At 34.2% G+C, this 16,067-nt stretch overlaps 1 protein-coding gene across 1 annotated transcript; it reads right to left on the bottom strand.

The window, feature by feature from the left end:
• Window positions 1-411: 411 nt before the first annotated feature.
• LOC136226028 (21 kDa protein-like) lies at window positions 412-1,180 on the bottom strand. The gene has a single exon (XM_066014326.1). It carries the CDS (start codon window positions 1,165-1,167, stop codon window positions 592-594), a length of 576 nt encoding a protein of 191 aa, XP_065870398.1. The 5' UTR covers window positions 1,168-1,180; the 3' UTR covers window positions 412-591.
• Between the last annotated feature and the right edge of the window lie 14,887 nt (window positions 1,181-16,067).

Raw genomic sequence — 16,067 nt, 5'->3', positions numbered from 1 at the left:
CGGGACAAGTTAAAAGTTATCTACCATCAACTTGAGGGAGATGATAGAGCAATCTGATATTGCTGTTAACCGAACCAATTTGGAAATTTTGCAAATCCTAACTTAGCTTAGCTATTATCTTGCTGTTTGACATAGTTTAGATATCAGTATATTTAAATTATTTATGTTGTAACTATGCCGAATGTAATCTCTCAATTGTGTTCATCAAGACTCTGAATGATCAAATGAATTTGATCATTTATCGTTAGATCTAGGTTTATTAGAATCATACGGTGGATATTCAAACTATCTCAAGACTAAAATTATAATAACCATATATGAATGACTAAATTCATTTTGTCATTCAGATCACTACTCTGTAACCTTTATTAATAAGCGAACTTATTATCAATACAATTGGAAATCAAAGACTTTCAATTTTCAAATAAAGATTTCGTTTCAAGATAAGATCTATGAACAGGAGAGATTATCACAATTATATATACAGATATATCTAATTAATTACACTCCTTAAAGTAAAATATGGTAGGACATCATTAGAAAGCATGAATCAAAGAAAAAGCAACATAAACAGAAATGACAAGAAACATACTAAACTAGTTGGTTAATGAGAGCTAAAGCATTACTAGTTAACTCAGCAACTCTTTCTAAACAGCTCCTTATAACTTTCCCCTCCATAGATTTCCCATCAAATCCATTCATACAAGTATCTTCATCAGTCAAAGCAGTACTTACCCATGTCTGAACATTACTCATCTTCATAGCAAAATCAGGGCCTTCAAGGTCCTTCATCATCACCAAAGATTCTCGGAGCTCATCAACAGAGTCTTTCATTGTCTCCACACAATCTTTTATCGCCACAGCTTCTTTAGCCCTTAAAGTATGGGCTTTCATCATCTTTACCACAACATTGCAGGTGGATTCAGCGCTGTCTAGGGTCAGATTTAGAGCTGCATTGGCTAATTGTGTAGGATTGCCTTGGACTATGCTAGCATAAGATGAAAGTGTTTGGTAGCATAAATCTGGGTACCTTGTTACCCCACATGAAGTTTTAATGAAATCATCATCAGTAGTTGCACAAATTGTAATGCAGAAGAAAGCTAGTGGGAGAATAATGATCCTATATTGGAAATAGGCTAGGTTTGAACATGGGATGAAAGATTCCATCTTTCTTAATTTGTTGTTGATGAGGGGATGATTGAATAATTTAAAGGCCAGGTAATCAATGTGTCCTACAATTGAATGGATTGTGGGGTAGAATTTTGTTCAATTATTGAAGACAAAAAGTAGAGGCTAATCATTCAATTCAATTTGGTGCATTGAGTTGTTAATTTTTTCTTACTAACGATATCTCCAGCCACGTGGATTAATATCCACCGTTCGTCCCAATATCAGTGCAGTGGACGAAGGAAACCCCTGGATTACAATAGACGGTTACAGAAAGAACAGTTGCTACATGACAAGATGTGTCGTCTAACGTCATAACGGTTTGAAGACCTTATGACCAATCGAACGACGACACCTGTTAGGACGCATGCTATATATATGGTGGGGTGCACCACCTGAAGTAAAGCAGTCTAAAGGTTTCAGAACCAATCGGATGGTGACACTTGTCCAACATTCCTAAGATAAGATTACAACCGTCACCATTAGGAGCTACTATATATATAAATAAGGTAAGCACCGCTTAAAAGTTATATAAACATCACAGTTATCAATAGATATGGTCTTCAATTACTAATTTAAATATTAGAGCCGGTTCATCGGACGTCGGCTTTTCTCTTTCATCAGCTATTACTTCCATTAAGGTTATTGGTGAAGATATTAGAAGACCGTGCACTCTATTAACCAAATTTTATATTTAAAGTTAAAAAGAAAAAGATGGGATAGAATCCACTAAAATCAAATCAAAATAATGAGGGGTTAGAGATACTTTATGCAATGAATAATAGAAAAGGGGGGAACCCCATCCTTGAAGCAAAGAAGAGATAGGGTTGGAGTGATTCACATGCACTGACATTTGATAGATCATCAAACTGAACATGAATACAATTATATTTGATCACGGACAAGGCTAAGAGTTTTGTAATTCTAGCTACCGATAATTTGATTTATGTGGTCCTTAACTTAATATATAGAGACAACATTGTAATCATGAAACTCATATCATCTTGTCGGAATATATATATTATTTATATAGATTGTTAAATTTTATATACAATATATATGTTGTCATGAACAAAGTGACAAACTTTAACAGAAATAAAATTTTAATTTTAATTGGTAGCATTTTGAGAATTATAAAATTGAAATCTATTGCACCAAACATGTATATATGGGCTACATGTTGGCTAATTTAAATGGGAATGACAATGAACAATTAGAGCGATCTTGAAGGGCTACTCGAATATCGTTGACGTCAACCATAGAATTATAAATGTTAAGGAATAAATTAATAATCCTTTGTAATTATCATGTGATTAGGAAGGCCCAGTAATACACCTACAACATTTTAAAGGGAAAATTATAAAATTGGGTAAAATGTGAGACCCTTTACATATTTAGACCATTTTTCCAATCCATTACCTATCTAGACTATATTTTGTAACTTTCTTAAAATACCCCAATCTTTCATTTTCCCCTTCCCCTTCATCTTCCAAATCCACGATTTCTCTTCCCCTATCAGACCCGTTAACGATTCAATCTCAGTTTTGCCAGTATCGGCTCGATACCCATTTCGCTCCTATACGCAGCAGGTTGCACATCAGTATCAGCAAAAACATCAGATAATTTTTCAGGCGGGATTAGTGGATCCGAAACAGAGAAAAGGAACAATACCAGGAACAACATACTTCCTTGGAGTCTATTCCGTAAGGCTCGAACTTGTAGAAACCTTCTAGTTTGAAAATGAAAGAAAGTAGAAAGCGGAGCAGTTCCAGTAATGCTTTCACCATTGTTATGATCTGAATGTTACATCTCACTTCGCATATTGTGCAATATGCGAAGCATATTGCGAATTTGCGAAGTAAAATTATTCTTCTAATTAGCATATTGCGAATTTGCGAAGTAAAATCGATTTTGCTAATTAGCATATTGCGAATTCGCGAAGTAAAAGTCATATATGCGAAGTCAGACGGAATGGAAAATGAAAAAGACTAAAATTTTTCTAAGTGTCATATATACATGAAGGGTATTTTTGGAAAGTTACAAAATATAGTCTAGATAGGTAATGGATTGAAAAAATGGTCTAAATATGTAAATGAGTCTCCCATTTCACCCAATTTTGTAATTTTCCCCATTTTAAAACCTCGTCTCAATTAAGATTAAGGCCCAACTTTTTATTAAAGGACCTAGACAAGGTTTTAGATTCTAAACCGCCATATGTTAGAATTAACTTTTAGAGGGTGTTTGTTTCAGCTTTTCGGAGAAACGTTCAACTTTTGCACTCCAAACCGCTGAAAATAGCGTTTGGTTAGGTTTATATAACCGCAGCATTTATCATTTTCTCTGGAAACTGTAGCGTTTTAGAGCGTTTCACGAAAAGCTCCTATTTGGAGTTTTTCATAAACAACTGTTTGTAGTTATTTGTTATTGACAAAATTATCCTTCTTATTTCCACAAAATATGTTTATTCTTTAACACTATTTATATTTTTACAACATAATTACCGGAAGAACAAAGTTTTGTTGCATTCAATAATTTTTTTATTTTTTATATAGATTATTTTTATTAATTTGTGTAACACATTTTTTATTTTATAATATGATAAGGTGCAAAATACCCCTAACATTGATAGCTAGGAGCAATTTTACCCTTAACGTCTAAAATGGTGCAATTATACCCCTAATGTTGGCAGCCAAAAGCAATTTTACCTCTAACATTGACAAGTTGGGTCAATTTGAGAAATAATTTATTAAATTGTCTTCTTGGTCATGAATATTGTCATTTACACTTCACATGTGCACCATTTTACCATTTATCATCGTTACTAACAGATCACAAACATATAATTAGACATGAATTTTTTTTAAGAAAAAAATATATATTGTCTTTCGTACGAGTTGGAAAAAAAAATTCAACTATTTCGTCGAATTTATAAATATTAATTTCCAATTTTATTATTAAATCACAAAAAAATATGAAATCTCTTTTTTAGAACTAAAATATCTATGTGCAATTGGTGTAGAATATGAAATAAAATATCTATGTTTTCTAATAATATCTGAAATCAACCCAACTTGCCAATGTTAGGGGTAAAATTGCTCTTAGTTGTCAGCGTTATGAAATTGTACAATTTTAGACGTTAAAGAGTAAAATTATTCCTAGTTATAAACGTTACGAGCATTTTTTCACATTTTTTCTTTTATAATTTCATCATTGATTAATTTAAAACATGTCCATTTTAGACATTTTAAATTCGAACAGCAACAGCTCAATATAATTTTACCAAACACTAGTAATTAAACAGCTAATAACAAACAGCTAACATCAACAGTTTACTGCAACTGCAAACAGCTTACTGCAACAGCAAATAGCTAACAGTTATTAGCTAACAGCTGAACCAAACAGGCCCTTAGTATCACCAACACACCCACGTCACAAAAACTAAACCCTAAATTCCAGATAAAATTAAACCCTAAATCACAAAATAAATCGCCCTCCACCACGTGCTAACTACAGTAAAACCTCTATATAGGAATACACTTGGGACCGAACTATTTGTATAACAATTGGGAGGTTATTACTAAATAGAGTTTGGTATAATAAAAAATTTCAACACATATAATTTTAAATTTTAAATAATACCACTTGAAATTGGTTAAGATTATCATAGGCATACATGGTTTATATATAATGTATAACAATAGACGCTAATGGAATAAATTAAATATTTAGAATTTCAATTTAGAGTTTAGGTTTTCAATATATAGATAATTGAAAGAGTTTTATGGGAAAAATATAAACATCAATGAGAATACTAAATATTTATAATTTCAAGTTGTAGTTTGGGTTTCCAACTCGTAAATAATTTCAATAGTTTTTTTTTAATATTTTATGATTTAGTTTGAATTCTTAATATATACATATAAATATATAATTATTACTATATGGAGACATAATTTCTAAAGGTGAGACTTGAAAAGTGTATAACAAATAACGTTTGGGAGGTTATTCCTATTTATAACTGGCCCAAGTTGGGACCGAGTTTTTTTTATAACAAAATAGAGGTTATTCCTATATAGAGTATTTATATAGAGGTTTTACTGTATTATTCCTAATGCTCAAATTGAATTTTGTTATAATGCGGCTAATATGGCTTTGAGGTAATAAATTTCTGCATGATCAAGAGAGTGGATCCCTTCAACGATTGTATTTGACAAAGCTCTGGAATTTATTCAAGATTGGAAGAGAGCAAGTACCACGGTAGCTAGCGTTAGATTATCTCCCCTAACTTTAGCACTTCTCCATTCATCCTTTCAAGTAGTGGTGTTCTCCTCCGAGCGCCACTATAAAAGGAAAAATTACAAAACTGGATCAAATGGGAGGTCCATTTATATAATTAACCCATTTACTCAACCTATTACATATTTACACTGATTTTTTGTGACTTTTCCATAATACCCCTAACCTTCCCACTTCCCCCACATCGTGAACGGTCGCTCCCTCCCCCTATCTTCTTGGTTACACGAAAAGTTGCTCCTGCATTAATGATTTGAAAACTTTTGATCATCATTTCTTCCTTTAAATTGCACGAAATCTGCACCATTTCGTCAAAATCACAATGAATTTCTCTTTTTCCTCTCTTCATCTCTTGATTCTGCAACTTCCTAACCCTAGAAAACGAAGCCAAGGTTCTTCATCTTCTTGTTCGTTGCTTGGTTTCTTTCTTCTTATTACCATCAAAGAAATGGTTTTTCTACGTTATTTCCTTCGTTCTTCCCATCTTATCATATTGTTATTGTCGCTTTTAGGAGTGAAAGTGGCGAAAAATGTAAGTATCTGTTGTTTTTTCTGCGTTTTTTCATAAATACACTTCGTGAATCGATGGTTTCGCGAAGGTTTGCGAAGAGAAAGAGCCTGGATAGTGACAATCTACTTCGTGAATCGATGATTTCGTGAAGATCTGCGAAGAGAAAGAGTCTGAAACGTATGGATCTACCTCGCGAATCGATTAGTTCGTGAAGTCTGCGAATAGATCCCACGTTTCAGACCTCGCAGACTTCGTGAAAGCATCGATATGCGACATAGATAGTCAGGTTTCAGATCTTGCAGACTTCGCGAAAAAATCGATTAGCGAAGTAAAATCACCTCTTTCCCTGCATATTTACATTCGCATGCTTCGCTAATCTTATTTCGCGAAGTCAAAATCGTCTTTTTTCCTACCTAACATGATTAATTTTTTCTGAAGGTGGTTGAATACGTAACATCCCTTTCTGGAAGGCGACGTACTGGGCTGCATGGGAGATGATTTTCCTTCCTGTATAGGGATTAACTTCCCTCAAGATTGACACATTCACTCCTAAAATGGTTGGCTATGAGAGATTGTGCCAATCTTGGGGTGCACCATGGGACACGTCCATCCCATGGTGTCAATCTTCAAAGTGAACCTAACTAATCCGGTACCGATTTTGAATCGGATGAGTAATCTTGGTGTGCACCGTGGGACACGTCCATCCCAAAAGGTCTGGACTGCCATTTTTGAGATGAGAAATGGAAGTCCAAACCTTTTGGGATGGATGTGTCTCATGGTGCACACTAAGATTACTCATCCGCTTCAAAATTGGTACCGGATTAGTTAGGTTCACTTTGAAGTGATTTGTTAGGAGTTTATTGTCGCAATCTTGTTGTAAATTTTGATAATGTTGTGATTTGAATGTTGTTATTGTGGCAATCTTGTTGTAAATTTTGATAATGTTATGATTTTAATGTTAGAATCTGTTGTTGTTTGCCATTTTTTGTTATATACCACTTCGCGAATTAGCTTCAAAACACATCCAGGCTTCGCATATGCTAACTAAATTCATCAAGTAAAACAAACTTCAGTTTCGCAGGCTTCGCATATGCGAACTAAATTCATCAAGTAAACCAAACATTAGCTTCGCAGGCTTCACATAACATGGAATATGCGAACTTAGACGGGAGGGGCGAGACGCGCGTAAATATTGAGGGTATTATGAGAAAGTCACACAAAATCAGTCTAGATATGTAGTAGGTTGAGTAAATGGGTTAAATATGTAAATAGGCCTCCCATTTGATCTACTTTTGTAATTTTTCCTAAAATAAATTGTGACCGTCGAATTACATACATGACCTTTTATTCTGATTTAATTACATTCAATAATCCTAAAACTACGACCGTCCTGTAAACTTTTAAAAGTTCTTAATTATTTGTCTATTTGACAGGTAACCGAACGTGTTTTCCATTTTGTGTATCCAATAAACTCTATTGAGAAATAATGAGTTATTAAATGCAATAGTACTAAAATAGTCATTTGGAACTTTTAAAAGTTCATAGGACGCTTGAAGTTTTGAATCAAGTACCGAAGGCAATAGATGTATTATAATGACATTGTAATAAGTACTTGAACAAACATACTAGTTAATCCCTAACCATGGGCGACCTTGAGGGTGAATTGAGGGGTGACTGCCCAGAATCCTCAATTAAAGGGGCCCAAATTCTAAAAAAAAAAAGATAAAGTATCAAAATAAGTCTATAATTTTTGGAAAAGTATCAATTTAGGCTCTACGTACACCAATATAGGCTTAACGTTAAAAAAATGTATCAATTTAGGCCTCGATAATGGGACGAGATACGTCATTGATATTACTCCGTTAAGTTGTGTCAATTGTACTTGGAGTGAGAAATCAGAACTTAACGAAGTAATAGGAATAACATGTCCAATCCGTTCTCGATGTCTAAATTGATACATTTTTTTAAACGTTAAGCTTATATTGGTGTTATTTTGTAAGTGGAGCCTAAATTGATACTTTCCCAAAAACCATAGGTCTATTTTGATACCTTATCCAAAAAAAAATAGGTATATTGTTTAAATTTGCTCTTATCTTTTTTGAGAAAGTGTAAATTCACCTATAACATATAAAATGATAAAAGTGTTCCTAACGATTTTAAGTAGGATCAATTTTGCCTCTACCAGACAGAAAATTTAAACAAACTAATTTATTGTAATTCAACACACTATTTAATAATTACATCGGACTTTCTAAGTATCAATTATGTTTAAAATGTTTACTATGCTACAAAACAGTTACAAAAAATCATATCAAAATGTCAAAAATTAATTAAGTTAATAATATATAAATTAATCACAAAAAAACTGCATAAAATATTTATTACGTTATTAATAATATTACAAATAAATATACGAAACTGTTTCGATTTATCAACAAATTTATTTAAAAAGTATAATATGACAATCAGATAATGATCACGCTAATACGTATCCTACTTAAAAACATTAGGATGCAAAATTTTATAATTTTATACGTTAGCTGTAAATATAATTGGCCATGTATAATTTTGGTACAAAGTAAGCATTACTTTGTTTTTTCCACCATTCATGGTAATGAACTTAAACTCATCTAAAGGTAGAAGGTAGAAAAAACAAAGTAATTTACTTTATGAAAAACAAAGTAAGCATAGAAGGCACGGTATAATTTTACCATTTAATGTAGACCTAAATTCATTATTTCCTTCCATGCCTATAAAAGGTCAAGAACTGACCTGTTTGTAAGATCCATGATTTCTCAAATTAAAGTTCTTGGATCGTGGGCCAATATATATATGGGTTTTAATTGCCTAAACAAAAAAAAAAAAAATAGGGATTATGTATCAAAATAGGTCTAAGATTTTTGGGAAAGTACTAATTTAGACTCAACGTTCAAAATAGCATCAATATAGGCTTAACGTTTACAATATAATATCAATTTAAACTTAACGTTTACAATATATCATCAATTTAGGTCTCACATACAAAATAGCACTAATATAGGCTCAACATTTATAAAATAATATGAATTTAAGCTTAACGTAAACAAAAATATATACAATTTAAGCTAAACATCATAATTAAATTAATCATATTATATTCTTTCCTTATTAACTTTATATGTTAGTAACTTTTTATTAAGTTCTATATTCCTATTTATTACAATACAATTATTAGTATTCTTGCCCATTAAGATCTTATATTTGTTTTTCATCAATGATTCCATAACTATTAAATTTCATTACTCATGTAATATATGCAAACTAAAAGTAATTGAATATCCATAATATTTCGAACACCGACATGTATCAATAAATATTATGGATATTCAATTACTTTTAGTTTGCATATATTACATGAGTCATGGATAAGAATACTAATTAATTGTATTATAATAAATAAGAAAATAGAACTAAACAAAAAGATAATATATAAAGTTAATAGAGAAAGAATATAATATGGTAAATTTAATTGTGACGTTTAGCTTAAATTGGATATATTTTGTAAACGTTAAGCATAAATTCGTATTATTTTGTAAACGTTAAGCCTATATTGGTGCTATTTTGTACGTGGGGCCTAAATTGATGCTATATTGTAAACGTTAAGCCTAAATTGATATTATGTTGTAAACGTTAAGCCTATATTTGTGCTATTTTGAACGTTGAGTCTAGATTGGTACTTCCCCAAAAACCTTAGGCCTATTTTGGTACCTTATCCCTAAAAAATATAAACCATTGACCTATAGTTCACCATGGCATTAGGACTATAATCGAGCCATGCCGAGCTTTGGCCTACTCAAGCTTGGCTCGCTATAAAATTAACGAGCTCGAGCTCGAGCCGAGCTTCGAGCTTGTTTCGAACCCAACATCCTTTTTGAACTTGGTCCATTAAGAAAATTATCTAACCATTAATTGCTTACGAGTAAATCATTAATTATATTTATGAAGTTTGCTCGCAAATAGCTTTTTAATTGTTTACATAAACAAGCTCACAAGCAAAGTTCGTGAATAAATAAACATGATGCTGACAAATAGTTCGCTATTACTCACTTATTATGTTTATGAATGAACTCATCTAATAACAAATGAAATAATACTAAGTTTATATATTTGTGAACTAACACAAAACCGTATAGTTTTCTAGAAAACTAAAATTCGTTTATAAACGTTATAATCAAGCTTGCCCGCGAGCTTTCGAGCCGAGCTTTGGCCTGCTCAAACTCGGCTCATTTACGAACTGAGCCAGTAAATCGTCCTCACGAGCGGCTTGTTTACAAATTGGGCCGAGTCGAACCGATCTTTTATCGAGCCGATCACCAAGCCGTTCATGATCGGCTCTGCTCATTTACAGCCCTACCTGACATGTTTGTTATTTGTTGTTGTTAGTTGTTTACTGTTATTGATGTTATTGATATACAACGTACATTAGTTGATTTTTCGATTAAAAAATAACTAATTCGAATTTTTACGAAACATTTTTTTGTTTTATATTTAGAATTAAAAGACAAAAAAAAAAGTTTCAAAAAAAATGAAAATTAACAGACACGAAGGAAAAGCAATTGAAAAGGTGCTATTGGTATAATACTGTAATGAACAGAAACTTTGAATAGAATATTATTCCTAAATTTTGGCAGAAGGATTGAAAATGAGCCTATTACAACAACAACAAAGCCTTAGTCTCGAAATGATTCGGGGTCGGCTAACATGAACCATCATATAAAACCGTGAAATCAAGTCGTGTCAGCAACACAAATTCGCTCCCTCCACTCCGTCCTTTCCACTACTATATTTTCCTCAATTCCCAGTAAACTCATATCACTCTTGATCACCCTCCTCCAAGTTTGCTTATGCAGAGGTATAAGTGTATGAAAAATTGTTGGTTGAAATGTGTTACTAAAATGAATATTAAAAAAATGAAAATGAAAAGCAATGTGTAAGCTAGCGGCGGAGATAGATAAGATAATGGTTCAATCTGCGAGTCCCAGGAGCAGCGCCTTCCCTTGTGCAGAATTTCACGCTGTAGCCAATGCCACATGTGACCATGTTCCACGATTGACTTTCTCATTCCTTCTACGTACTGTATCTCATAGGTTGCCCCCATAGCCCTTTGACTTTTCGTGACTGCTATATGTTTTTTTTTCTATTAGAAACTTTATACGTTTTCATGCTCTAAGAATTTTATTCTAGGTAATCTGAACTTGGTCAATCAAATGTTTTCTTCGTCTCCTTAACTTGTTTAAAGTGCTATTGGTTATTTAACTCTATTTAATGTAGTTTATTTATTTAGGAAATTTTATTACAGTAATCTATTAATATTTTTAACTTGCTTAAAGTAATCTACATTTCAATTTATCCAAATCATCATGTAGACTTTATAGATTATTTGACAAAGATTAGTGACTTCTATTGTATTTCTAGTTAGACTAGAATTACCTTACACGCCTAATTAAGAGTATATTGGTTAGGAATTAATCTCTAAAGGGTTCAACCAAGGATATATGGGTGCATTGTTGTATATGTGAAATATAAGTTGTCTCAACATTTTCTTCATCGAGTTCTTTTCGAGTTTAGCACGAACGGAAGCAGTTTACCTCGATAACTCGTGGCCTATACAATATAGATTATTAGATTTACGTGAATTATATAGGATTAATACATATCTGTTTATCTCAAAGGATTTCAATGATGAAATTTGGATTTCGTCTACCTTTCTGCGACTGCTTTGTAGAAAATATTGCTTCCGTATATCATTTATACGTGAGTTTTTTTATTTCATTTAGGTTTATCTTGTATGGGTTTTTTTTCTACTCTTTTATTTTCTTTTACTTTATGGTTTGTTTTTTTATGAAGTTTTATTCATCTTTCTTTCAGTTATATTAATAATATATATTTTTATAAAAAAAATAAATGAAATTAATAAACTTAAAGAAAAATCATATAATAAAAATGTTTAATAACTTTATCGCGTTTTGAACTTGTCTCATTTTGTCACTTAGCCTCTTCTATTTAGTGTTCAACTTATACAGTCCTCTCAATTTAACAAATGTAACACTTTATACCTCTATATGACTACATGACATTGATTAGCCATCTCAACTCATCTTGTGCATCTTATTACCCTCTCAACTCACCAAATGTAACACTTTGTGCCTCTTAGGTTTACGTCTGTTTCAAAGCAATGAATGAAGTATGTAAAAAGTGTTTTGAAAGATGTCTCAATGTCATGCAAGCATAAAAAGAATCAAATTTACGACAATTTTTGAATTAATTGAACTAATAGATTGACTATTAAATAGATAAAATTAAGTGACAAAATGAAACAAATTGGAGAAGCATGAAATATATTAAGATAATAAAAACGGAATACTATTTCCCATTCATTTTTAACAGAAAAGTAACCCGCAAGTACAAAAATGTTGAAATATAAATATGTACTTTTTGCTTCAAAAAAAATAAATATGTACTTTTTTCTAGAATGCATATATAGTTAATTGGATATATTAGATATGGATATTTCTGCTGTAATTTAGGAATATAATTGATTTGTAATTATCGTGTTCACACATATATCTTGTGTATATATATCACATTATCAATGAATGGAAAGGCAAGGATTCTACCTTATCATGGTATCATGAGCCTAATTTCTTTCCTAAAAACTCTCTCCTAAAATTTCTCTCCCTAATCCCACCCAAATCTCTTCTTTCTCTCTTCCTCATTCTGCCGTTCTTCATCCCTAAAAACTCTACTGCCACCATGCCAAACAATGAACAAAACAATGGTGCCGCCGCCGCACCAACTCATCCGGCCCTCTCCATTATCAACATTACCTCCTTTATTCGTGATCCTCTCGAATCCGGCAAAGGCCTCTATACCACTTGGGCTGAACTTTTTAAAACACATGCCCGTGCTTTTCAAGTTCTTGATCATATCCTTCCTGAAACCGACGATAAATCGGAAACCTCTTCTTCGGTTATGAAAGCAAAGAATCCAGGTTTATGATCTCGTGTTGATGCCATCGTGTTGCAATGGATTTATGGAACCATATCTTCAGACCTTCTCAACAGTATCATCGGACCAAATTTAACAGCCGCCGACGCTTGGAAACTCCTAGAACAACAATTCTCCGATAATAAAAATTCAAGAGCCCTTTATTTACAACAAGAACTGTCCAATGCTAGACTTGAAAATTTTGATGATATCTCTGCCTACTGCCAACATTTGAAGTCCCTCTCGGACCAATTAAGCAACGTCGGGGCTGCCGTATCCAACGATCGTCTCGTTCTTCAATTAATTTCGGGGCTCACTGACGCCTACGAGACAATCGGAACACAAATTCGCCACAATGACATTCTGCCCAATTTCACAAAGGCAAGGTCCATGTTATTATTGGAAGAATCTGCCCGTAAAAAACGCACAACAGTCCCCGTCGAATCAAGCTCCTCCATATTCAAATCACGTTCGGCCTTCTTTCCCTCAAAATTCTGGCGCTGCTCGCGGTGGCCGGGGTTATTATCACCGTGGCAGAGGCGGACGGGGCAGAGGCGGACGATGGCAGCAAAATAGCGGTCCTCGCTGGTCAGGGGCTGTTTCTTTACAACAGCCATGGGGGTACGGGCCATGGACTGGACAGGCGCCCCAATGGGCCTATCCCCCATGTCCTTATCCTTCTTGGCCCAATTCTTCACATAGTGCAACTCATGGTGCAACTCGCGGGCCTGTTTTTAATAACAATTCTTCTGCAGTCCAGCCAGGCATATTGGGAGCCCATCCGCAGGCCCATCTGGCCCAGTATTACACTCCAACAAACATTGAGGCGGCTATGCACACCTTGACAATCACACCACCTGCAGAACCTTGGCATATGGACACCGGCGCCACTTCTCACATGAGCGAGGATGGAGGTAAACTCACATCTTATTTAAATAAGAGTCCTAACACGAGTATCGTAGTAGGTAATGGCACTTGTATTCCTGTTATCGGTCTTGGTAATGCATCCTTAAAAACAAACAACAAAACCCTAGAATTGAACAATGTTTTACATGCCCCTAGATTAATCAAAAACCTTATATCTGTGCGGAAATTTGCTATTGATAATAATGTGTCCGTTGAATTTGATCCTGTTGGTTTCTCTGTGAAGGACTTGCGCACGGGGATCCCTATTATGAGATGTAATAGCACCGGTGATTTATATCCAGTCACATCCTCCTCTTCAGAGTCTTCTTATGCTTTAAATGCTTCTGTTTTATCTCCTTCAGTTTGGCACAATAGATTGGGCCATCCTGGTCCTCAAATTTTAGACAATCTTCGAACTAATAATTTTATTTCTTGTCCTAAAAATGTTGATTTTTCTATTTGCAATTCTTGTGTGCTTGGGAAACATATTAAATTGCCTTTTTATGCTTCTAAAAATATGTCATCAATGCCGTTTGATATTATTCATAGTGATATATGGACATCTCCTGTTCTAAGTTCTAGTGGCTATAGATATTATGTTCTTTTCCTAGATGATTATTCTAATTTTCTGTGGACTTTTCCCTTAGCAAATAAATCTCAAGTTTTTTCTGTGTTCCTCACATTCCGAAATTACGTACGTACTCAATTTGAAAAAGATATCAAAACTTTTCAGTGTGATAATGGTGGTGAGTATAACAATAGTCATTTTCATGATTTTTTTAACAATAATGGTATGCAATTCCGTTTTTCATGTCCACATACTTCCTCCCAAAATGGTAAATCTGAACGAACGATTCGAACAATCAATAATATAATTCGCACTCTTCTAACACATGCTTCTTGCTCTCATTCTTTCTGGCCTCATGCTCTTGCTCATGCGACCTATCTTTTAAATATTCTCCCTCACAAAAATCTTAGTCTTCTTTCACCGACTCAAATTCTCTACAATCGTACTCCTTCTTATACTCACTTACGCACTTTCGGTTGTCTTTGTTACCCACTTGTCCCTTCTTCCTCTAGAAATAAACTTCAACCTAGGTCCTCTCCATGTGTGTTTCTTGGATATCCATCCAATCATCGAGGCTATAAGTGTTACGACATCTCCGCGCGGAAAATAATTATATCTCGTCACGTTATTTTCAATGAAAGCAAATTTCCATTTTCCACTCAACATGTCTCGGCCTCCCCTCCCATTTCTTCTATTTCCAACTCACCTACACAAACAACCCAACCCATTATTCCCTTCCCCACTAATGCGTCCACTCCTAACCAAAGCCCAGTTTCACCACGGCCCAACAGTCCCAACCCATCTTCCCAAAACAGCCCAGCACTTCCCCCTTCTCCTCTCGACAGTCCCTTTCCTTCTCCAATTCAACACGGCCCAAACACAAATTCCCCACAACAGCTCACCTCCCCACAACAGCCCACTTCCCCGCCTTCTCCCGATCCTATACACGCCAACCCAACCCAACCGACTCACCCTATGACAACCCGAGCTAAACTTGGAATTTTCAAACCCCAAAGAAAGCTCAACTTACACACCACCACTATTTCTCCTATTCCTTCTAATCCCTCACTTGCTTTACAAGACCCTAATTGGAAACAAGCCATGACTGAAGAATATAAGGCTCTTATTGAAAATAAGACGTGGGTCCTCGTACCCCGTCCTTCTAATGCTAATGTTCTTCGTAGTTGGTGGATTCTCAGGCACAAATTTAATGCAGATGGATCTTTTGAAAGATACAAAGCAAGACTTGTTGGAAATGGGGCGAATCAACTTGTTGGGGTAGACTGTGGTGATACTTTCAGTCCAGTTGTTAAGCCAGCAACAATTCGAGCTGTATTAAGTATTGCACTTTCTAAAGGTTGGCCACTACATCAGCTGGATGTAAAAAATGCTTTTCTTCATGGGGATCTTCATGAGACTGTTTATATGCATCAACCACTGGGATTTCGGGATCCCAACTATCCAGATCATGTATGCCTTCTTCAAAAGTCTCTTTATGGTCTCAAACAGGCACCACGGGCGTGGTACCAACGGTTTGCCTCTTTCTTGTCTACCATGGGTTTTTCTCACAGTAAATCTGATCATTCACTGTTTGTC

Source organism: Euphorbia lathyris, chromosome 1 (genome assembly GCF_963576675.1).
Source record: "Euphorbia lathyris chromosome 1, ddEupLath1.1, whole genome shotgun sequence".
NCBI classification, from domain to species: Eukaryota; Viridiplantae; Streptophyta; class Magnoliopsida; order Malpighiales; family Euphorbiaceae; genus Euphorbia; species Euphorbia lathyris.
The sequence above is the reverse complement of the archived record's forward strand: the minus strand, read 5'-3'. Positions and strand labels throughout refer to the sequence as shown.

Excerpts from the sequence above, each read along its gene's own strand:
- LOC136226028 (XM_066014326.1), bottom strand. The coding sequence starts at position 1,167 with ATGGAATCTTTCATCCCATGTTCAAACCTAGCCTATTTCCAATATAGG.